We start from the raw sequence: 24,885 nt of genomic DNA on the forward strand, positions 1-24,885 counted from the left end.
ATCTCTCTACACACTCTGGTGTAATCCCTGGTGTCTGAATTTGAAACAGGCAGTAAACTTTGGTTTTGTAGACTCTGTTCTCCACCTACTTCTTTCTCTGCTGCCATTGTCACTTTCCTAAGCTGTAACTCAAAGAAAATGTACAGCAGCACAACTTCTTCAGGAGCCAGGCATTCTGTTGTGAGACCTCAGCTGGAGCATGGTGTCCTGTTCTGGAACCATCAACATCAGGATATGGAGCTGTGGGAATGGGTCCAGAGGAGGCTACAAAGATGATCAGAGGGCTGAAGCACCTCCAATAATGAGGACAGGATGAGTTAGGGTTCTTCAGCCTGGAGAAGACTCCAAGGAGACTTTATAGCAACCTTCCAGTACCTGAAGGGGCTACAAGAAAGCTGGGGAGGAACTGTTTACAAAGGCTGGTAGGGATAGGACCAGGGGTAATGGGTATTAAGTGGAGGGGGGCAGATTTAGACTAGACATAAGGAGGAATATTGACACTGATCAGCAGCTACTGAAGAACAGCCCAGACTTCTAAGCACTAGTGCACCTTTTTCCACCAGCCCTGGTCAACTGTCCTCACATGCAAGGGAAGGGCTCCAAGGACAGATAAAAAAAATACACAGCAGCAAAAACCCTTCTGGGAGGATATAGCTACTCATCAGGCAAGTGAGTGAGTGACCTCCCACTAATACTAGAAATAAAAAGGTGTAGCTTGCAATGAGACAATCCAGTTAATGTCTTTGAAGTAGCAACAGCTTCTCCAAGATGTCTGCTATTGCCCTAATTAAAGCCAACTTCGCCATAACCTATGACCTGCAGCCTACATAGAATCATAGAATAACCAGGTTGGAAGAGACCCACCGGATCATCGAGTCCAACCATTCCTATCAAACACTAAACCATGCCCCTCAGTGCCTTGTCCACCCGTGCCTTAAACACCTCCAGGGAAGGTGACTCAACCACCTCCCTGGGCAGCCTGTTCCAGTGCCCAATGACCCTTTCTGTGAAGAATTTTTTCTAATGTCCAGCCTAAACCTCCCCTGGCAGAGCTTGAGGCCATTCCCTCTTGTCCTGTCCCCTGTCACTTGGGAGAAGAGGCCAGCACCCTCTCTCAAAGCCTTCCACAACAGGCAAGTGGCAAGGAGCTCTCAGCTGGTGGACTGGGAAGTCAATAGTATCAGACAGGTTAATGCTATGAAGAAAATCACAGCAAGAGAGTAGCTATTGAGTGCTCTGCTTACCTGGCCTGCAAGAAGAGAATCACTCCAGCTGCTCTTAGGAAAAAAAACAAACACACACCACACAACCTGGAGCTGAGGGTTTTGGGTTTTTTTACATCATTCATGCCTCAACTGCTATAAAGTATTATCAAGTTTTATTACAATCATGTAGCTCCAGAATGTTTGAGTGAGAGGGTAGGAAGTGCAAAATAGAGACATGGCCCATTCTGACCCTCACCAGCAAAGCCAGGTCACGAGTACAGAACATTGGTGTTCTTAGAGAGTGAAAAAACTGAGCCAAAAGTTTTTCCTCTGAGCAACACATGAAAATGTCACGCAAGACACTGTTACACAGTGGAAGTGGCAACTGAACTTAAGTTTATTGACATTGCTTTGAAAAGATACAGCCAATAATACACAAGACAAGTAAATCAAGTTGTTTCTTCCTCACAAACATACACAATTAAAACAGTGAGTGAACACAAGACAAAGAGAGAGTAGACATATTTACAAGACAGGTAAGCCATCAAATTTTTTCCATCTTCAATATCAAGTCGTCACAGATCTTTGTTAGCTCTTCATTTTCTTTAGTCTGTTGAAGACAGAAAAGTAATGATTTTGAGTTATGCCTAAGTTATGCAACATCCATGCAGTGATCTGAGTCACACAAGTTGTATTTGCCAACACATGGAATAGAAACTCCATTTACATGCTAGTGACTCATACAAGCATACTCTAAAGGACCAGCTACTTTGTAGGTCACAGCACCCTCAAGAGCCTCAGGAAATGAGCCAGAAACTACTGTCCTGTCCCTACTTTTTCCACAGACTTTCCCATAATATGTGGAAACCAACTGATATAGGAAAGACTTTGCAGACTTAACATCTGTTAGATACACTGAAATTCAAGATAGCTACAGTTCAGATATTAATCTTCACAAGACAGACAACATTGTAGGATGATACCTTGGTACTTTTACTGACATGTGGCAATAGTTTCCAGTTGGTATAATTCTTTCTATGGTTAAATCATTTTAGTAAGAGTTCTTAACATTAATTATTACTGTATTTATAAGAGGAACAAAAATAGTTCTGTTAAATGGCTTGTCTCATCTCCAGTTTCTGCCGTATTGTTTTCCCTAGCTATGCAAACCTTACCCATAAGCCCGAAGACTAAAGGAATTGGGGGACTTCTCTAACAGGTACATGTCAGCACTATCTATTTTTTGAGTCTGAAACACTAGCAAAGATACAACTATGATGCAGTAAAACTAAATAGCATGCATTTCCAGCAATATAACTCCTAACCCTCAAAAAGCTTTTTCCTTTGAAGCATTCTACCAAAAGCAATCGCTGTGCCTTATAAAACATTCTAAGACTTTATCTAAGTAATACGAAACAATATCAAATACAAGGACTAATGGTCTGAAAAATATTGAAAGACACCTCAGTCAACACAAAAGGCTGACTAGTTCAGATACAGTAGCCTGGACTGATCACTCCTGCAATGCAGCTATGGAAACAAAACTTCTGCTTCAAAAAAAACCCCCTAAAATTACAGATGACTTGACATAATGGAATTGTGCCTTAAGTTTCAACGCCTATTTCTCAAAGCCTGCCAGGACAGCACCCACCAAAACCAGCACAGTTCGTATGGCTATTTCTAGCACTGGTAGTTTTTCTAACACAAAGTAATTATCAACCTAGTTTAAGACAACAGCTTGAAGAAACTCACCTATGGCATTTTGACTAACCTTTTGTTCAAGGCTCCTCTCTAAAGACTGGATTCTCATTTGTTCTTTGCGGAGACTGGCTTGTAGTGCTGCAGTCTCCGATGCAGCCCTGCTTCTTACCTGGGCAATTCCTTCATTTGCTCTGAAATGGAAGCAAGTTGGCATTCAGCACAGCAGAACTGTTCATAGAATCACATTAGATGCTCATATGTTAATCCCCAAACTAAGTGGTATAAGCCAAGTTGTGATATTAATGAACCACATCTTATAGCAACTGTAAAAATTATGTATTTCACTCCCAGTACTTGGCTTCTTGATGTGGTACTTACTGATGCAGCTTTTCTTCAGCATGTGCCTTCAGTGCCTGGTATCTCTGCTCCTCTTTTTTAATTCTAGCCAGATATTCTTCAGCACATTTTTTCAGAGCTTCTTCATTCTGTCACCAAAAGAAGAAGCTTAGCTAGTTTCAAAAATGGGCTATGTGAGTACATTGAGAGGCAGCATTTTTTATGAGAGTAACAGGAACAACTGTGATGTCCTACAGACTTAAATGGGGACTAAAGTTCCCTATATCAACTCTTATCTTTTCAAACTACAGTTTATTGACCCCATTTTCCTTCCAATATACTGGGGTTTTTTAGCAGAAAGCTTTAGTAAAGAAGAAGGTAACTGCAATTAAGGTCACTAATCAGTTGTGTGTTTCATTGGGGTTTTTGAGGGTTTTTTGTTTGGTTGGTTTTTTTGTCTTTGTCTTCACTTGCAGCTGTCCTAAGAACAGACAAAAGTCTATCTGCTTCAGAGAATCTATGGAAAGATTCAGGCTTTGGAGCCCGACAAACAAGTCCAGCATTAACAGCAAGAAAGTTGCCTTGGTAGGCACAGACAACGTGGCCCCTTATTGTATTAACTATTACAGCAATTGGAACGGTTAGAAACAAGTGCTAGGACTCCCTACTAACCCCAACTCTAAAATTTACCAACTCTGTTCCCATGTGATTCTTCAACTGTACTAAGGAAAGGGCTTCTGAATTTAAGGTGGAGGGACAGATGGGACAACATGAAGGAAGCTTGATGCAAGTAGAAACTTAAGTCATAACAGACATTATGCTTGTTTCTTACACTACCACGAAACTAATAACAGGCTAGTTCTAAGCTTGAGTAAATAGGGGACATGAAAGGATAATTAGAGGAAAAAAATCAGAAAGCACTTTGTCTGAAATTAATTTTTATACATTGCGTGCAGTAAGAAGCCATAGCTTATGTTCCTTGTTAGCTTCATCCCTCCAGTCTCTGAATATGCTGTAAATGAAGGCCTCATTTTACCATCTGTGTTTTTTAAGCTACGAACACCCAATTAACTATTATCACTTTGATTTGTAATAGCAAACCCTCTTCAGCACCCATTCAAAATGACATAGGAGAAACAAGCTACCCTTATGCAGCTGTTGCTACATAAGCGTATCTACACTTAAAAGAAAAATTATACGCATGCAGCAAGAAACAGCTCAGTCTTCTGTTTGAAGAAACTTTGACTTCTAACAGATCATTATGATACTTTAAGCTACCCATAAATACAACAAACCAATAATTTTTTAGATCTTTAAATAAACAACAACTTTGCACTTGGTTTTAGAGGTAGTGCCAATAGCAGCTAATTAACAGCTACTCTAGAAATTAATCCTCTCCACAAAGTCTCATTTATCTTGGAAGAATGTTATTTGCATTATAGCATCTTACTTTGCGGTAACCCTCCAGCACTTCTTTCTGTTTTTCAAATCGTTTGAAGAGTTCAGAGAAAGACACCTCCATAGAGCTCAGATCTGAAATAACTTGTTGCTTCTCTTCTGCCATCCTCTGCATTTCTTTCTTTGAGAATTCCTTCTGCTTCTGAGCATCCTCTAAAGAAAACAGAGTGGACAGGGTCACACTCCTGACAGGTACTGCATGAACATAAAACTAGCTCCATAGTATATACAGATAAACCCTGCACCTTCAATCCCTGACCTTAAAAAAAGGGCTTGGTAATGTAGCCTTTCCTCTGAAAGGACATTGTATCTTTGCTTTTAAGGAAGCAGTCATTCTCCATTTGCCACATACTACACCCCAGACCAACCCAAAGGCCATTAAAGGCCAATTATAAGAAGCGCTTACCCAAAGCTTTATTTCTCCTGCAATGTAGTCAAAACATTACACTCTGAGTTTGCCGTAACAGGAGCCTCAAGTGTTGCAATAGAAGCAAAAAAAAAAAATTGTTTTCTTTAAATGCAGAGAAGAGCTGGAAGATCTGGAGGAGACTTGGATAACAAGCCAAACTAGCATAGCAAACTCTTCCAGGGCAAGTTTGTGACAGCACGCTTCAGCTACGTTTCCCATAGGCTTAAAGAAGTATAAAAATGCCAACATAATATTCAGTTTACTTAAAGAACTAACTTGAAGCAAGGCAGACGTTTAGCTATGCAGCTTTGAACTAGGAGAATGCACCTATACAACGAGAATTTTATTCCATGTCTTGCCAGCTTTGAAACCACAGACTTGACTGAAGCAGAGGTCCAATCTGTCCAGCAAGGACTCCTACTGACATCTCATCACTTAAATGAGGTCAGATAACGGACAGTTAAACACGATGTGCACATGACTGGATATGCAAGTTTTAATAAACCAACAGCTCGGACTCCACTAGAGAACAAGAAAAAGTTACACGTGTTCACGCCTGATTCAGGAAGTCATCATTACCTACCAACTGATACCATGTCTGTATGAATATTCATAAAATTGGTAGCCTAGCTTCTCTGCAGCTCACACTTAACCTGGAAGCACTTAAAATATTAGTGCCATCAGAAGTGAAATAATACTACCTTCAGTTAACCTTAGACTAAGCATGCCTCCCCTCAAAGCCATTGAGAGTGGAAAAATAGAACTCACCCAACAATTGTGTTATTGTACCTTCATACTCTGCAACTATTTTTCTAGAAAACATGAAAAAAAAAAGTTGAACATAAGTGAGAAAAAGCAGCTAAGTAAACAAGTCTGTAAAAAACTCAGGACAGTCATACCCCATTTCCTTGTATCCCATATGAAGCTCATCACACTTCCTTTTCCATTCCTCAATCTCCAATTGTTTCTCTTGAACCTTTGAGAGAAAAAGTAAACCTTTATTTCTTGCATAGGAAGAGATACAAGATTTGATACTCAGAACAGTTTGAAGGGCAGTTTGGGTACACCTATAACTTGATATGGAGAAAAACTAAGATCCAACTGCTTGGAAGAATCAAAATTAAGCGTTTCATTACAAAATGGAGTTAAATAAGATGTAGATTAATATGTAGATTTTGCATACTTGATTCCCCCTCAATGTTACCAATCACTTCAAGTGACAAGACCAGAGCCAACTCAAAACATATGATAAGTAAGAGTGGATAATATGTAGATCATTGTTCCTTAGCCAGCTACGCTTTCTCAAGAAGCAATACTCCCTCAAGCCATATGCACTCCACTTTTATTTACATGGCAGAGAAAAAAGCCACATAATTCTGCTAGTCCATAATTGCCATGATCCAAGAGGAAGTGGTTAGAGACTTGCTACAGTCTACAGGGCCGGACGGGATCCACCCAAGTGTATTGAGGAAGCTAGTGAACACGCTTGCCAAACCCCTTTCCTTTATCTTCCAACAGTCCTGGAAGACTGGGGAAGTCCCACTGGACTGGAGGCTGGCTGATGTTGCATTCATTTACAAGAAGGGTCACAGGGAGGACCCAGGAAACTACAGGCCTGTCAGTCTGACCTCAGTGCCAGGGAAAGTCATGGAGCAGGTGATCTTGAGTGCTATCATGAAGCACATGTAAGAGAACTGGGTGATCAGGCCCACTCAACATGGGTTCACAAAAGGCAGGTCTTGCCAGACTAACCTGATCGCCTTCTATGACAAAGTGACCCGGCTACTGGATGAGGGAAAGGCTGTGGATGTGTCTTCCTGGACTTCAGCAAAGCCTTTGACACAGTTTCTCACAGCGTTCTGCTTGAGAAACTGTCAGCCTCTGGCCTGGACAGGCGCACACTCTCCTGGGTGGAAAACTGGTTGGCTGGCCGGGCCCAGAGAGTGGTGGGAAATGGTGTGAAATCCAGCTGGAGGCCAGTGACAAGTGGGGTTCCCCAGGGCTCAGTGCTGGGTCCAGCCCTGTTCAATGTCTTCATCAATGACCTGGATGAAGGCATCGAGTGCACCCTTAGCAAGTTTGCGGACGACACTAAGCTGGGTGGAAGTGTCGATCTGCTGGAGGGTCGGGAGGCTCTGCAAAGGGATCTGAACAGGCTGGACCGCTGGGCAGAGTCCAATGGCATGAGGTTTAACAAGGCCAAATGCCGGGTCCTGCACTTGGGGCACAACAACCCTGTGCAGTGCTACAGACTGGGAGAAGTCTGTCTAGAAAGCTGCCTGGAGGAGAGGGACCTGGGGGTGTTGGTTGACAGCCGACTGAATATGAGCCAGCAGTGGCCCAGGTGGCCAAGAAGGCCAATGGCATCTTGGCTTGTATCAGAAACGGCGTGACCAGCAGGTCCAGGGAGGTTATCCTCCCTCTGTACTCGGCACTGGTGAGACCGCTCCTCGAATACTGTGTTCAGTTCTGGGCCCCTCACCACAAGAAGGATGTTGAGGCTCTGGAGAGAGTCCAGAGAAGAGCAACAAAGCTGGTGAAAGGGCTGGAGAACAGGCCTTATGAGGAGCGGCTGAGAGAGCTGGGGTTGTTTAGCCTGGAGAAGAGGAGGCTGAGGGGAGACCTCATTGCTCTCTACAACTACCTGAAAGGAGGTTGTAGAGAGGAGGGTGCTGGCCTCTTCTCCCAAGTGACAGGGGACAGGACAAGAGGGAATGGCCTCAAGCTCTGCCAGGGGAGGTTTAGGCTAGACGTTAGGAAAAAATTCTTTACAGAAAGGGTCATTGGGCACTGGAACAGGCTGCCCAGGGAGGTGGAGTCACCTTCCCTGGAGGTGTTTAAGGCACGGGTGGACGAGGTGCTGAGGGATATGGTTTAGTGTTTGGTAGGAACGGTTGGACTCGGTGATCCGATGGGTCTCTTCCAGCCTGGTTATTCTGTGATTCTGTGAAGTCTGTCTAGAAAGCTGCCTGGAGGAGAGGGACCTGGGGGTGTTGGTTGACAGCGACTGAATATGAGCCAGCAGTGTGCCCAGGTGGCCAAGAAGGCCAATGACATCTTGGCTTGTATCAGAAATGTAGTGGCCAGTAGGTCCAGGGAGGTTATTCTCCCTCTGTACTTGGCACCTCAAATCCTTTGTTCAGTTCTGGGCCCGTCACCACAAGAAGGATGTTGAGGCTCTGGAGCGAGTCCAGAGAAGAGCAACAAAGCTGGTGAAGGGGCTGGAGAACAAGTCTTATGAGAAGCAGCTGAGAGAGCTGGGCTTGTTTAGCCTGGAGAAGAGAAGGCTGAGGGGAGACCTTATTGCTCTCTACAACTATCTAAAAGGAAGTTATGGAGAGGAGGGATCTGGCCTCTTCTCCTAAGTGAAAGAATTAACAATAACATGTTATGAAAGCAAAAATATGTGAAGATGGAAGCTGGTTAGAAACTTCCATTTGCAAACTCAGAAATGGTTCAGTAGACCCCAAAAAGCATACTTCCATGGAGTACTATTGGTCCAGAAGAAAAGCAGGATTTCCACCTCCCCCACCACCCTCCTCCCACATTTGATTTGTTTCACAAAAAAAAATAATTTCAAGATTTAGTCTGTCAGGTTAATATAGTAATATATTAATAATAAAGTCTATCAGGTTAATATAGTAATTCCAAGCATTTTTAACTGACACACAGCTAGAGTCGTCCAGTCACACCTACCTTCCTACAGGTATAATTGCATGTTTTAGCGATAGATATTTTAGAGAACCAACTAAGAGATTAGAGCACTGATTTTAAGCTATTACAAGCTTTATCCCCGTTATTAAATAAATTCTTCATTTTAGACCAATGCACTAAGAGTTGTTCCATCAAAGCCACACTTTTTCCTGTACTAGAGTATATACTTAGTGAAAGTGTGCTCTTAAATGACAGAAATAAAAGTTACTCCCAGAAAAGCCAGTATCTTTGTAGTCTAAATGAAAAAAAAATAACTTAAGCAGCAAATAATCACAGGTGATCTTTGGTGCCCATAGCATATACCTGTGTCATAGCTAGTCGAGAATTTTGAACGCTTGATTTTCTTCTGAAGGTAATTTTGAAGTGACACAATAAGCTTAAAAGACATTTAAGTACTCCTCTTACATTTAGTATTTGTAAGGCTACATAACCCAGAAGCCATAATGAATCAAGTACTCACTTCAAAAAATCTTAAATGGAGGTTCAGAAGCAGCTTTTGTAGAGATATACTAATAGAAAATGCTTGAAATACCACTGACTACTACTTCCCTCCTCCACTAATGTCTTTCTCCTCCAGAGCAAGCTCCAGATCTCACTTATTTTATTAGCTGGACATACTCTTGTGCTTCCCCACACCACCAAAAAAAGTCATCACTGCACTAAATTTGCATTACAGTTACGTTGGTTTAAGGAAATATCATCAGAAGCCATCTCTCCCTCCCATTGGGAAGAACAGGTACCTCCTGCCTAGTTTCCACAGAAGGTGGAACTGCTGTTAAGCTTAACTATTCCATCTTCCAATGGATGCATTTTAACACTTAACAGTTCTAGGAGAGCCTGACTAACCATGAAATTTACCACATTTCCATAAATATTAGCTCTGAAGTGTTCAATAACCTACCGCTCCTATCAAGTGCACAGCACACTTTTCCAAATGAGATGCTTATGACCAGTAAGATGGTAAGATGGAAAGAAACACTAAGTATACAGATTCATACCAGATAATGTAAACAAAGGGGACAATGGTATGCAAAGTTCTGCTTTAGAAGGGTCACCATACCTCTCTCTTAACAAGTTCAACAGCTGCATCCATGTCTTTTTGGCTATATTTTAGAACATCTATAATAGCATCCATTGCAGCGTTTGTGGAAGCAGCAAAAGGAAGCGGATGAACATCACTAGTCAGGGAGTCTTGAGTTCGGGCATCTGTGTCCTGGAGGGTGAAAAAAGATGAGTTTCAGGTTCCTATTTTCATGCCATTGATTACCTGTACGCAAATTATCCTACACTAAATTTACATAATTTACTTAAACACCAAAAACACCACCATAACTTAGTTACCAAAACTTTCTTACTTTGTAGATATCTTTTAGAACTACATAGCTATAAAGAAACACCGTAAAGATGGCTATGAGAATCAAAGTTGATGACAACACCACACTGTTCACCACCAGTGAAAAAAAGGCACCATTTCAGGTTGAAGTGCTGTGTGTAGACTTGTTCATAAGATGTTGTTAAAACTATAAGCCTTAGACAGTATAGCTTGAAGTTTAATCAAGGAAGTGCTTTCCATCCCACAAGTGCAATTAAAATACAAGCTTGTCTTACTTTTGTGGCTTCAGCTGCATGAAAAAGATCACTTTAATTAAAGCATTCTCTAAGCAGCTCAAATTCTCCTAGACCATGTGCAAAGCCACTAGTTTCCACAGAAAAAGGCTTTTAACACTTAAAGTGAAGTCAGTCAGAAAGTTCAACTTGATACGTGAGTTATCAAAAGTCGGTTTTAAGCTAATAACCTAAGTATCCTTAGATTATCTGCGTATGTCAAGTCTAGAACTTAGCCAAGCCCTTTCCCAAATACCAGCATGAAACCCAATATAAATCCAGATACTTACAGAAACTGTCAATGTTCCCAGAAGATCTAGTCCTTTTGGTTTTTCTTCATTTTGAAGATTCTCTGCAGGCTTTTCAGCTTCCTGAAGCAATTTACTTAAATCAGCAACAGGACTAAAAATGAAAAAATATACATGGTTATATTCAAGTCCTGACTTTCTTTGTAAAGCTCTGTACTAGAGCCTAGACTAAGTCAGTACCTACCCATGCTGAGGTGGAGCTGTCGTGATTTTCATACTTGTTTCATTAGTACTAGAAATCTGTTTTCTTGGACTATCTCTCAACAGAGGGTCAAACTTCAAATACAGCGACTGCTTCCTCAAGGCAGACTCTTTGAACTGGTGGGAAAGAGGCATGAACTGGCAGATATGCTGCTTCATAGCATAACACACATCCCACACACATAAATAATCAAGGGTGAGCCTATTCTTCAGTGGTCAGAGCATTGTTCTCAGGAGAAAAATTACATAAGAGAACTCAGTGCCCACATGCTTAAGTCCTTATGTAATATCAAGTGAACTCAATCTGCTCAGACAGATCCAAAAGGGCAAACATTTATGAACTATTCAAAACCAGCAGAAGACAATGAAAGGGAATGAGCAGCGTATGTCACTTTGTCCCTGCTTATACAAAACATACAAACAGCACAATCAAAAAACAAGTTTCAGTTCAGTGTATTCACTGTGTATTCAGAGCCACTCCTACTCTGGACCAGAGAAGAAGAAAGAATAACTAGGCTGAATTAAGTAGAACATGACATTCCCAATTTAGAGTCAGATTTCCTGAAATTGCTCATAAAACAATAGAGCTTCGAAAAAAAATATTTCAGAGCAATGACCCTGCACTTTCAAAGCATTACATTATCACATTTCTGGCAACCAGAGAGGTAGAACATCATCCACCTCAGTTCCACCACTATTAAACCAAAACAGCTTTGTGAACCGAAAGCATAAGACTTCTGATCCTTAGCACAATTCCTTCTAACTACATTTCCTTCCACCATCCTGTCCAGCCTTTTAGACACATTCCTTAGGAACAGAACCTCTATTTCAGTGGGCAAATTAGAAATTTTCATGACATAACTTTTGCATTGAAAGTTGACAGTTTCATTTTCCTTTCTTCTCCCCCCTGCCAGAGACAAAAAGCATTTCAATGTCATACTTACTGTTGAAGTCCCAAACTGTTCCAAATAGTCTATTTCCATGTCCATTCCTAGAACTGGAAATTAAGAAAATTACACAAAGAAAATGTATCCCATTGTCTTACATTGACATACCCACAGACAGAAACAAAAGGTATGTGTATAAAGCAAATAAGTCCCCACTCCCATGTTGGAAGCTCTACTTTTTCATTTATTAAAAATTTAGTTTCGATCTGGAACTGGAAAAAAAATCAGAGATTCTAAGCTAAGTGAACTTACAGCTTACATTTGTTCCCAGATTCTTGTAAGAATATGTACAATCTACACACAGTTGAAGAACTTCTGTTGTTCTATGGTTAAAATGGCAAGCACATTTAAAACATACTCTATTATAAAATGCCCCATGAAAGACTAAGATTGGCATTCTCACTGTCAAAATTAGCACACAGTTCAGATTTGAACAATGAAGTTACAGCCATTTTTCAATATATTGGTTCCACTTAATTATAAAGATAAGTGACAGACTGCACCTCAGGCAAATTATTTGTCCATCCTCCCACACAATGCTCCTACTCCTCTGTAACTATGACTCTTCCAGGTGGTTAAGTTACAGCTATGTTGTAAGCTTTCAAGACAAGCTTTCAAGACCACCCACACTGCAATATGTAAATTAGTACTCAGGTAGCGCTAAGGCCTGCAGTTATCTACAAGACTCTCAAATCCAGGTAGTCGCATAGCTGTAGTGCTCTCAATCTGGAAGTCCTGAAGCCCAAAAGTGATTTTAAGGGAGCATTTTTTCAGCCCAGAAAGCTGCCACAAACTCTACCAAGACTCTTTCTACCAGCCTAAATTTCATCCTTCCAGGCAGCTGAATGTTAATAGCCAGCTTTGAGTTTAGCCTAATCCAGAGAAAGTAAAACACACACTTCAGTACATTTCCCACCCCTCTTAAACATTGTTCTTCTTAAAGGACTGTAAAGCCTGCAAAGTGACAGACAAAAATGAAAATTACACCAAACCTGAAGTAGAGAAATCAGCAACACGTCTTTTTTAACAGCATTTTTTCACTTTGTTCTAGAAAAAATGCCCGTACCTTCTGACGATGGTCTGAAGATCTCTTCAGGTTCAGCATTAACTGCCTGCTTATCTGCTGTTATTCCAGTCCTGTGGGAACTGGGCTGAATTTCTTCTGGGGATGTGGACTTCTTTCCACCATCAGTGGAAACCAAATTATCTTGAAAGCACACATCAGCTGGAGACATTTTAGATGGGCTCATTTGCTTCTCCTGATGAGAAAAACAATCATTTTTACTGTTAAAATAATGATTTAAATGCAATAAAAATCACAATAATTATCAAATTAGTTTGTCATAAACTAGCTGAGCAACCAGCATTAATTGGTGAAGAGCCCACAGGCACAGAAACTAAACTACCAACACTGAACACAGCTCATACTATACACAGGTCATACTATACAGTAGTTAGAGTTTTTTTTTGTTAACCCACACCCTTACCTTTGTCCTTATATGTGACTGCTGATCAAAAAAGATACTAAATACTGAGGTACCAATTTGGCTGTCTCTGATGTGACCTTCAAAAGACAAGTCTGCACAGCCTACCTTCATTCTAGAACTGCTGAAGATGCATCAACCCACTAATTCTTTGAAAAAAGTACCAAATATAGGTTTGACAAAGTTAAGTCAAACAACTTTATCATGTAACATCTGGGTAAGAACTGTCTATCTTTCCTATACTTTACCATGACTTTCTCTCCTGGAAGTTTAGCTTCTGCTGGAATTCCTGGCTTGTCTTGAGTTCTTGTTTTGTCTGGAATTCCTGGCTTGTCTTGAGTTCTTGTTTTGTCTTCAATCACATTCTGTTTGTCAATTTCCCTAAAAAAAAAATTCAAAGCACAAGTCACACCAACAATTCTGAATTCTATATTGCCATATATACTGAAGCTTTGAACAAAACTAGCTTCTTTGAGTGTTTGCACTGCCTCAACATAGGAAGCTTTACAGAGGGCAGGGATGAAAATTCACTGTCTTGCCAGGTAAGAACTTGAAGGCCCAAAAACTCTCACCCCATCAGAAGTAATGTCATCCAGGAAGCAGAGAGTCACTGCAGCATCCCTTATTCCTATACACTTAACACTGTTCTCTTATTTCCATTTGTTAAGTTCATTAGTTTTTTAATTAAAGGTAGGCTTTCTGATTAAGAACAGAACTACAAGAAGCCCATTACTCTTCCCAAAGTAATGCAATTATTGGTGTACAGCACAGAACTATATTAGAGAAGTCCAATACCTTGGTTACTGCTGACAGTGCAAACTTGACTTTTCACCTTGGTAAACAGCTGATTTTGTTACACAGGAAGCAAGACAGTAAATGTTTCTCTCAATCTAACATCACATGTCAATCTAGTTATGGGAAGCACCTGGCTATCCAGAGTAATGCTGACATGCTAATAGTTAAGACTTTCTAGGAAAGACAACAACATATCTCCTATTCTCAAATAAAAACTTTCATGTGATGCCAAAAAAGCACCTTTAGTGACAGGCTTTTTTACTGGAGACAGCATTCAGACACCAAGAATACCCAAGGAAGGAACAGCACCACAGAGTTCAGCCAGGACACTAAGCAGAGAACAGAACTGCCTAGCCCCTTCACATGCTGCACGATCCACAGTGCTGCTGCGTACACACCTGTTCCCTGAAAAACAGCAGCTGTCACCCAGTTCTCCACATTTTAGCCTTGGAGGAACAGCAAAAAAGCCACTTGACCAAAGCACTAATGTTCTTCCCACAAAAGCCTGTTGCCTCCCACTCCTCCAGAACCAAGAATACCTTTTGCTCAGAGCCTGCCACCTCAGGATGGTTTCCCCAAGGAAATCCAACCTACTGCACTAAAGGTTACAACATACAGACTTGGCCACCCTCCAAAGGAGGCAGTCAAGGATGCAGAAATCAACTGGTTAAAGGTATCACCTACCTCTTCCTCCGAAGATTTCAAAACACTCATACATTCAGATACACATTTACTTACGGACTTTTGAGTTCTCTTCTGTCAAGAGTTTCAGAAGTACTTGGTAAATTATCCTGTTCCACAGGAAGTGGCTCCCTTCTTGATGATGTACTATCTTGCTCTTCTTGCATTTGAACTTCCTGAGGGCTGGCATTGGAACACTTGGGTGAGCTGGAAATCTTAGAGCCTCCTCCAAATGGATTAAAGTTCGGATCATCAAGTTTGTCCCAGTCAAACTTATAAGAAGCTTTGGGAACAGGGATTTCATCTTCCACATTACTTTTACTTTGCACTTCCGTATTCTCTGTTTTCGTTTTGGCAATAGGAATTTTTTTGGAAGGTGGCTTAATTCCAGGTCTTTTACCTAGTTTCTTCGGAGGTGGCTTTCTGGCAGTGGTATTATCCAAGTCAAACTCGAGTTTTACTGGTCCAGCCTTGGCAACACCAGGCTTTTCTGACGGTTCCCCTTTGGAAACAGCCAGCTCTTCTGCAGGCTTTGAGTTTTCTGCAGAGGCTTTTTCTGCTACTGAAACATTCTGAAGCTTCAGTTGTCCAGTTTTAGAAGAATTAGTTACATCAGAGCTACCGGGAGCTAAATTGTCAGATAACTGTACGGGAGATGCAGGTGCTTCAGCTAATCCCACTGAACTATCAGTTTGGCTCACATCTGCAGGGACAGACTTCACATCCTGCACAGACTCACCAACTGCTTGCTTAGGGGACAGCTCGGATTTGTTAGACTCCAGCTCTTTCAATACAGATTCTCTTCCAGAGTTTGGAGTCTTCTTCTCTTCACTGGAGCGCTCTGTACTTGCCTTATCCAGCAGAAGAGAATCACAGCTTTCTTCAGACGTTTTCTCAGGGCTGCTAGATACTTTTACAGGAGATTTCTGCAGATTTCCAGAAGAATGCTGCAACTGCACTGAACTTTGAAAGGGATTGATGTCATCTAGGTTATCAAAGTCAAGATTGTAGGAACCTCGACTCTTCACTGGCATCTCGTCATCTGGGTAAGGCGCAGCACCGACCTTCTCTGGCATTTGTGTATTTATCATTATATTATTTGCTTCAGCTTCAGTCTTTTCTTGACATGTGCTGCATTTAAAGAAAGTGTCAGGTCACATGACATAGTCATTATTCATAGACATCATTTGAAATCATCTTTAGAAAGACATTGGCACAAACAGCTTTGTATGCTCAGAGAAATCTGATTTTTACCAGACCTAAGGCGCATTACAGCAAAAGAGTATCATAACAGCAAGAACTCAGTTGCCCCCTAAACAGTCAGAAAGGTAGTAGCTCTGGGACGCATGAACTATAGGGAGACCAATCCTTGAAATCAGTTGTTATTCTTAAGCTCTCTGCTCTACACAGCTCATCACCATATGCCACCCATCCCTGGCACACCACAGCATATGGACACTTCCATTTCACTGGACAGTGGAACATAAATTGCTTAGGAGTTAATAAGAAGGATCTTGAACACATGCACAACTAGTAGCACATCTCCATGTAGATTCATCTGTGAGTCATGACAGACTCACAAGCCCAGGACCAAACTCAGTCATAATTCAGGTTTTCCCATTTTAGCGATTGCTTTGCCTGGTCATTCTAGAAGATTTTTCCTCCCAAAGTACACACAATATTTCACCTATGAGGGTCTAGGTACAAAATGGAACCTGGACTTGAAGCACTCCACAATCTGCTGTTGTACAAAGTTTAAGTGCAAAGTAGTACACACAAAATTACTCCTCCAGTAAGAGAAAGACAAGATTCTCTAGTAGAAGAAACAGATTAAAGAAAGTCTGTGTACCCACTACTGCTAAGTATTCCACAAGTATTCACTCTCCACTTTATTTCCCCAAACTGTACCCAACTTCTGAGGCTTAGCCTCAGACTGCAGAGAGTTAAGCCATTACTTCCTGAAACAGGATTTCCTCCCATTGTTTTGTCCCTTGGTAAAGTTATTATTTCTATGTGCCACCCATATCTGCTGTAGAACAGAACACGATTAAAATCCACTCCCTAAAAACACCGCTTTGATAAACCCGAAAGCAAAGGCAGGAGACAGGAGTTGAGGAAATCCTTCTCACCCGGTCTGAGTGCCTCTTCCCTGCAATAGTTCAGCCCCAGGCTTGTTCAACTGCTCAGGCCCCTCCCATTCTCCCTCAGTGTTTAACCTAATAAATGCCAGTCAGGAGCTAGACACCTGCCTGAAAGTTGAATTCCTTGAGCTTAGTCAAAAGTAACACTCCTCAGCAACTCCCAGACCCTTAGCTTGTTTGCTACAAATGGATCCTTCCATTTTCAAAGCAGAGAGGATGCACACAGTAAAAGCAACACCTTGACACATAATTAAAACCAACTAAAACCAATTCAGTTCTAGCACTTACACCTCCCTTGAGCCAGATCTGCACTAAATCATCATTAACTCACGTAAGCAATAAGTTTGGGGCATAATTACAGTTATAAAATTGCAGTGGTTCACTCAAGTACTTTTCTAAACTAGAGCACACACACAAGTTCAGTTGAAGCAAACATACACTCTAAAGCACATTTAAGTGCTCCCATCTTTCTTCATTCTCTTCCCAGAAAGAAGGCTTGGGGTCAAACTGCCAGGTAGTTAAAACCAAGCAAAACTATTTCCTTGGAGATGACAAAGCTAAGATACAAGACTGTTGTCACTGGGAATTGCAGGTGTCAAATGTTTATACAGGTTTAAAAAAAAAAAGAGGTAAAAAAATATGCACTGAGGCCAAATAACACTGCCATGATGTCGTATTACTACACCATTAAAACATTATTTCTAGTAAAGCAGAGTTGCAAAGCCCCAAATAGAAACACTGCAGACTTTATACTCTTCTCCAGACAGATACCATAAGCCACTTTGAAACCCGAGCTGCTAGACTGTAAAGGCACACAAGCTTGTTTGTACTTGGGATTGATGTCATATTCACTTAGTAGTGTTACATTTTCTTTAATCTTAATGCTCATTGACTCAAAGTGTTAATTCAAGCTAACCATTCAGAAGGCTGTATCTTAAGGTGAAAAATCTAAAATATTGAGCTGTACTTCACACACAAGAGAAGAAATTTTAAGGCTTTGCATTAAGGATTAGATTCAGAATAATTGTAGTCTCATATGAAAGCCTTACTAGGGGAAACAGTTTTGTGTTCTCTGCCCAGTGTCTCTTTTCCCTTAAACTATTTATCCCTATCATAAGTCATGTCTATGAAATCAATTACTGTGGCATTATAAATCATTTGGTGTTCAACATTACAACCAAGGTAATTGTCATTACTTTTAAGAAAATTTTATCTTTAAAGAGTTCATGCATGGTCAGCAAAAAGTCGTGTTCTTTTGTAAAATTTACATCTTGCTATAAAAAACGAAATCAAATTTTAACTATACAAGTTTGTAGTGGAGGCAAATTAACTTGAGTATGTCCCACACTGCTACTACTACTACTAGTGGTGAATACATTACTTACTCAGCATTGACAGATGCAGATGAAAGATCATCCAGCAAGTCTTCACTGCAATCAAGTGTGAAACTCTCACATTTTTTCGTCATAATAGGGCTTAAGATTTTTCGAGTCTGAGGATCTCTCAGAGGAGTCTGAAAGGTCACCTTTAAGAAAGGGATAAGGAAAAAGGAAGAACATGAACAAAACAATATTTTCAAGCTCCAAACAGCACATGCATTCAGGAGCAGAAAAAACAGAAGGTGAAAGAATATAATCCGTTAAAAAAAAAAAAAAGCAGTTTACCTTCATAGTTTTTGCCACACTTTTTGGTGGCAAGTTTTCCTTCTGAGAGGGGCGTAGAATGGAAAGTCTCCCTGTAGGTTCCGGTGGCGCAAAGAAAAAGTTACAGTCTTCTGCTGTTAGATCATCGTTGACGTTTCCTCCGTTTTCTCCATTTTCTGCATTTAAAATCTGCAGACTCATTCTAGAACTTGAACACATACATCACAGCGTGAATGAGGGTGTGGTCAGCCAGATGCACTTGCAGATAAAGAAGTTGGAAGACTGTCACTGGCTAGGAAAGATTAACAGCTTCAGAAGAAGTTTTAGAAGTACTGTTAAACTTCATGTGAAAAAGTTAGATCCTGGAAGTCTCTGAAAGCATCTAAATGCAGCAGTGCAGAGCCCCTCCGCTCTTGTTAGGGTTTGGGAAGTTAACTGTTGATATAACTAAAGTTAACATTATAACCTTACTAATTAAGATGCCCATCCTTTAAAGGGAGCTCTTGTCATTTGCAAGTTTCTTCATCCAACCTCTTAAAACCAGTAGTGACAGTCATGTCTCTTGTAATAGGGCATCTAGCTACGCATAATCACAGCTTTTGCAAAGTGCTGATGCCAATCATTTCTCTATTTTATTCACATGGTTTCATTACTACGCTATACATCAGTACAGAGAAAAAACAAATCTGGTTAGTTAAGGTGTGTTAGGATCAGAGTCCTGAATAAAATTATTCAGCTTTTTCCCACATAGTCTGAGCACATGCTGCTTTTATGAGGCATGATACTTTAGAATCCTTTGCAATATAGACATTTGTATACAAATCTGAAGGAAAATGTAATTAAAAAGGTACTCATTTAATATCATTTTTACATTGGACACACACAAGCTTTAGCAGACTATCAGCCGATATCATTTCAAATGTGAAAGACTTGACACTAAACTTTGCATCACATTTAAGGTTAAAGTTGAAACGAAACTAGAAATGGAGAAAACACACATTTCCCACATGCCAGGCAAGCCAGCACATTATTGGTACCTGAACTCTGTCTACCTTTTATTCCTGAATATTGTTTAATTTTATTCCTTAATATTATTTATTGAAGCCTCTACTGTTCCTAAGGGTGTAACGTTAGTACTCAGTGATGCTACTACTGTTTCTTTAAAATAGAAACAGACAAAAAAAAAGGACCAGAGCAGAGAGGGAATGTTAGGCAAAAATCTAGGAGTAACCACTGTCCATAAAAGATGATATCTGAGAAACGCAGATAGTTATCTGTCAAAGTACTAACAAAGCAATTTCTTCCATAAGAACTGATGGAATATCTTGTACCACCTCTGCAAGATAATCAGTATTACTAAGTGGAGATACTGGCTTTCTGCCATGGATAACCATTCCAAATTATGTCAAATGTTTGATTTGACTGAACAGCTAATCCTTAGCTTACTTCTCCATCCTCCATCACATAGTCAAGATTAGTTACAGAAAAATCAGCTGAGAAATGCTCCAAATTGTCTTCATTGTCAAAAACAAGTAACAACAACACTCCCACTGAAAAAATAAAGTCACTTCAATCTCATTGCTATTATGTAGATTCCTGTATTTAAGTCTCTGCACACTTTTCATACGCTCCACTGAACTCAGTTGCTTTGTCAGAAAGTTGACAACAGCACTTTTAATCAGCAATGGAATGCAAACAATGGCTACAGAGGCAAATCAATGGCAAGCAGAGCACACCTCTATTAGCTATCTCCTTATTCCTTTATTCTTCACCATATTCATATTTTAGCCCAAGTAATTTTATACACAAAGTATCTCTTACACTAAAGACTTGTAGAACTTGAAATTAACAGCAATGCTTTCCTTGATCCCAAACTAAAATTGAGACAACAGATCAAGCGGATTTTTACAGACTAGTCATTTACTGTAATTACTTTAGAAAAGAAGCATAGAAGATGAAAAAGCTGGCAACACCTTCTAAAACAAGGTCCATACATAGGGAAGGCAGGTCTGTTTGGAAACTTTCTCAGGTTTGTCATGGAGCTGCTTTTGCTCCATTGCTAAACCAGATTCAGACCACTAAAATACCCAATAAACTGAGACCATATACATCACATATGCCCAGCATTTTAGATACTAAATCAAAAAAAAACCGAAACAAACTCCTTTCTAAGACTAAAAATTATTCAAAATTTATTTAAAATACTTGCAACCAAGATTTCATATAAATTCTATTTCACAAGTTCAATAATTAGCAGTCACTATAAAGTGAAAGGGAAACTTTATAAAAAACTTTTCATTTAAAGTGATTAGTGCCCAGTGTACACGAGTATCACGAAAGTCAACAAGTCTTTCCACTATAGCCAAAGTTCACAAAAATGAAACTGATCCACATTTTAGCACAAGCAGCTGTCCTTCATTCTGTATTTCAGAACAAAAGTAAATTAAATGCCACAAAATAATTAAGCCTCAGGTACCTGTCATTTGTAAACAAAGGTCTTCATGACAACTACATGTAGTTTAATAATCACTGGGGCACAACATCCAAAACACCAACGTGATCTCAAACCCCTAAAAAAAGTCATTGAACATGCAGAGCTAAGATAGAACTTTTCTGTTTAATTCCTTTTCTGAGCTCCTCCAGTAGCCAAGATGAGCACGCTTGCTCAGAGTAACTTAATCTGTACTATGAGAATTTCCATACAAATTCACAGAATCACAAGGTTGGAAGAGACCTACAGGACCATCAAGACAAACCATTTCTGTCAATCATTAAGCCATGCCCCTCAGCACCCCAACATCCTGGACTTCAGCAAAGCCTTTGACACAGTTCCTCACAGCATTCTGCTTTGGAAACTGTCACCTCTGGCCTGGACAGGCGCACACTCTCCTGGGTGGAAAACTGGTTGGCTGGCTGGGCCCAGAGAGTGGTGGGAAATGGTGTGAAATCCAGCTGGAGGCCAGCGACAAGTGGGGTTCCCCAGGGCTCAGTGCTGGGTCCAGCCCTGTTCAATGTCTTTATCAATGACCTGGATGAAGGCATCGAGTGCACCCTTAGCAAGTTTGCGGATGACACTAAGCTGGGTGGAAGTGTCGATCTGCTGGAGGGTCGGAAGGCTCTGCAAAGGGATCTGAACAGGCTGGACCGCTGGGCAGAGTCCAATGGCATGAGGTTTAACAAGGCCAAATGCCGGGTCCTGCACTTGGGGCACAACAACCCTGTGCAGTGCTACAGACTAGGAGAAGTCTGTCTAGAAAGCTGCCTGGAGGAGAGGGACCTGGGGGTGTTGGTTGACAGCGACTGAACATGAGCCAGCAGTGGCCCAGGTGGCCAAGAAGGCCAATGACATTGGCCATTATTATTCTCCCTCTGTACTCGGCACTGGTGAGACCGCTCCTCGAATACTGCGTTCAGTTCTGGACCCCTCACCACAAGAAGGATGTTGAGGCTCTGGAGTGAGTCCAGAGAAGAGCAACAAAGCTGGTGAGGGGGCTGGAGAGCAGGTCTTACGAGGAGCGGCTGAGAGAGCTGGGGTTGTTTAGCCTGGAGAAGAGGAGGCTGAGGGGAGACCTCATTGCTCTCTATAACTACCTGAAAGGAGGTTGTAGAGAGGAGGGTGCTGGCCTCTTCTCCCAAGTGACGGGGGACAGGACAAGAGGGAATGGCCTCAAGCTCCACCAGGGGAGGTTCAGGCTGGACATTAGGAAAAAATTCTTCACAGAAAGGGTCATTGGGCACTGGAACAGGCTGCCCAGGGAGGTGGTTGAGTCACCTTCCCTGGAGGTGTTTAAGGGACGGGTGGATGAGGTGCTAAGGGGCATGGTTTAGTGATTGATAGGAATGGTTGGACTCGATGATCCGGTGGGTCCTTTCCAACCTAGTGATTCTATGATTCTAAGTTCACAGAATCCCCCAAGGCTGTCCTACACCCCCACACCACCCCTAAGCTCAAAGAAAGGGATACCAAGAACCCCACCCAACCCCATACTACCTTCAAACTCAAAGGGGGTCCCCAAGCCTGTGCCCCTCCCAGTCACACATCATCCCCCAAAGCTCAGAAAGGCTCACCGAGCTTGTTCTGCCCCTCCCAGTCCCACACCAAACACAGCCCTGCAGAGAGGCTCACCAAGAGCACCCCACACCCAGAGGGGATCACCAAGAATCCACCACCCCACACACCACTTCCAAGCTCACAGACAGGGTCCTCAAGGTCATCCTGCCCCTCCCATCCCACACCACCCCCAAGAGGTTGTGGCCCCACAGAGAGGGGACCCGAGGTTGTCCTGCCAATCCCTGTCCCACACCAACCCCAGCCCCAGAGACGGGGTCACAGAGAGCCCCAGCCCCACAGAGAAGGGGGGTGACCGAGAGGTCCCCCCCCAGACCCACACCACCCCTAGTCTCACAGAGTCCTCGACCTCATCCTGCCCTTCGCAGTGCCACAACCCCAGCCCCACGAAGACGACTACCGAGAGCCCCTCCACCAGCCCCACAGAGGGGGCCACAGCGACCACCCCCCCACGTTAGAGGGTCACCGCAACCCCTACGGCCCCCTCAGAGGGTCACCACGAACCATCCCACCCCCTCTCCCCCTTAGAGGGTCACCACGAACCATCACCCCCACACACCCTCCCTGAGAGGGTCCCCACCAACCATCACCCTCCCCTCCCCTTTAGCGGGTCCCCACCAACCATCACCCCCCCTCCACCCTCCCTGAGAGGGTCCCCACGAACCATCACCCCCCCCACCCTCCCTGAGAGGGTCCCCACGAACCATCACCCCCCCCACCCTCCCTGAGAGGGTCCCCACGAACCATCACCCCCCTCCACCCTCCCTGAGAGGGTCCCCACGAGCCATCACCCCCCTCCACCCTCCCTCAGAGGGTCCCCACGAGCCATCACCCCCCTCCACCCTCCCTCAGAGGGTCCCCACGTGCCATCACCCCCCTCCACCCTCCCTCAGAGGGTCCCCACGAGCCATCACCCCCCTCCACCCTGCCTTAGAGGGTCCCCACGAGCCATCATCCCCCCCACACCCTCCCTTAGAGGGTCCCCGTCAACCATAACCCATCCCCACCCTGCCTTAGAGGGTCACCACGAACCATCACCCCCCCTACTTAGAGAGTCACCACAACCCCCACACCACCCGCTCCCCCACCTGCTGGCTGCGCCCGGGTGCGAGCCGGCCGGCCGCTCGGGCGAGGACATGCTGGAGCCCCAGCAGACGTTCAATAGCCGCCGCCCAGCAGCGCCCGCTCTAACGGCGCCGCAGGATTTCAAATTGTAATGGCCGCCTCGGCGCGCCAATGAGGAGCCGGCGCTGGGGGCGCGTCCGCCAATCAGAAAAGCGCTCTGCAAGTGGGGGGCGGGGACAGCCGCTATGGCCCGCGGGACGGCGCTCCCGCGCCGGGCACGCTGGGAAATGTAGTTCGCGAGGCAAGTAGTTACGTGTAGCGTGCGAGGCACGTTAGGCAATGCCGTGCGCAGGGCACGCTGGGGAGTATCCCGCGCGAGGATCGCTGGGAAATGTAGTGCGCGGGGTCGTGGGTCCGTCATGGCGGCCATTGAGCAGCATCCCTTGTTGACCTGGTTCCCCATCAGTAGCAGCATATAACGTTCGCCAATTGTCTGCTCTCCCCTTTCTCAAAAAGACACTGGACTTGCACTTTATGGTTACTACAGGATGAAAGCAGGGATTTTGTTCCATTTTAAGAGAAATAGTGATTCTTGTAGCTGTTGGCTATTATTTGTACAGTGGGCTGGGATGGAGGAACTGGATGGAGGGGCTGGGATGGAGCTGGGATGGAGGAGTGTTGGAGGGGCTGGGATTCAGGGGCTCCTAACCAGAGCTACCACTGTAAGAGCTGGGATGGTGGAGCTGGAATGGCGAGATTGGGACAGAGGGGCTGGGACAGAACATGCTATTGGAGAGGCTGGGATGGAGAAGTGATGGAGGGGCTGATGTGGAGGAGTAATGGAGAGGCTGGGAAGGAGGGATGGGGATGGAAGAGTGGAGAAGGGACTGGGATAGAGGCATGATGGAGAGGCTGGGATGGAGGAGTGGCGGAGGGTTAGAATGGAGGAGTGATAGAGGGTCTGGGATGAAGGAGCAATGGGTCTGGGAGGGAGGGATGGGGATGGAGGAGTGATGGAGGGGCTGAGATGGAGGGACGGGGATGGAGGCACTGGGATGGAGGCGAGATGGAGGCGCTGGGATGGAGGGATGGGGTGGAGGAGTGATGGAGGCGCTGGGATGGA

At 43.1% G+C, this 24,885-nt stretch overlaps 1 protein-coding gene across 2 annotated transcripts; it reads right to left on the reverse strand.

Annotated features, from left to right (window-relative positions):
* Positions 1-1,580: 1,580 nt before the first annotated feature.
* Positions 1,581-23,869, reverse strand: TACC3 (transforming acidic coiled-coil containing protein 3). Of its 2 annotated transcripts, XM_069856481.1 has the most exons (16): positions 23,786-23,869; positions 18,650-18,836; positions 18,371-18,510; positions 14,902-15,975; positions 13,617-13,749; positions 12,951-13,143; positions 11,882-11,934; positions 10,921-11,054; positions 10,719-10,830; positions 9,884-10,036; positions 6,009-6,085; positions 5,878-5,921; positions 4,693-4,853; positions 3,285-3,391; positions 2,977-3,097; positions 1,581-1,815 (listed from the first exon to the last, which is right to left on the reverse strand). In XM_069856481.1, the coding sequence occupies exons 1-16, from the start codon at positions 23,833-23,835 to the stop codon at positions 1,750-1,752; spliced, it is 2,805 nt and encodes a 934-aa protein (XP_069712582.1). In that variant the 5' UTR covers positions 23,836-23,869; the 3' UTR covers positions 1,581-1,749. The 2 variants fall into 2 exon arrangements, with proteins under 2 accessions (XP_069712582.1, XP_069712583.1); XM_069856482.1 differs by lacking the exons at positions 18,371-18,510; positions 18,650-18,836; positions 23,786-23,869 and adding an exon at positions 16,974-17,080.
* Between the last annotated feature and the right edge of the window lie 1,016 nt (positions 23,870-24,885).

The sequence above is a fragment of the Phaenicophaeus curvirostris genome, chromosome 4 (genome assembly GCF_032191515.1).
Source record: "Phaenicophaeus curvirostris isolate KB17595 chromosome 4, BPBGC_Pcur_1.0, whole genome shotgun sequence".
NCBI classification, from domain to species: Eukaryota; Metazoa; Chordata; class Aves; order Cuculiformes; family Cuculidae; genus Phaenicophaeus; species Phaenicophaeus curvirostris.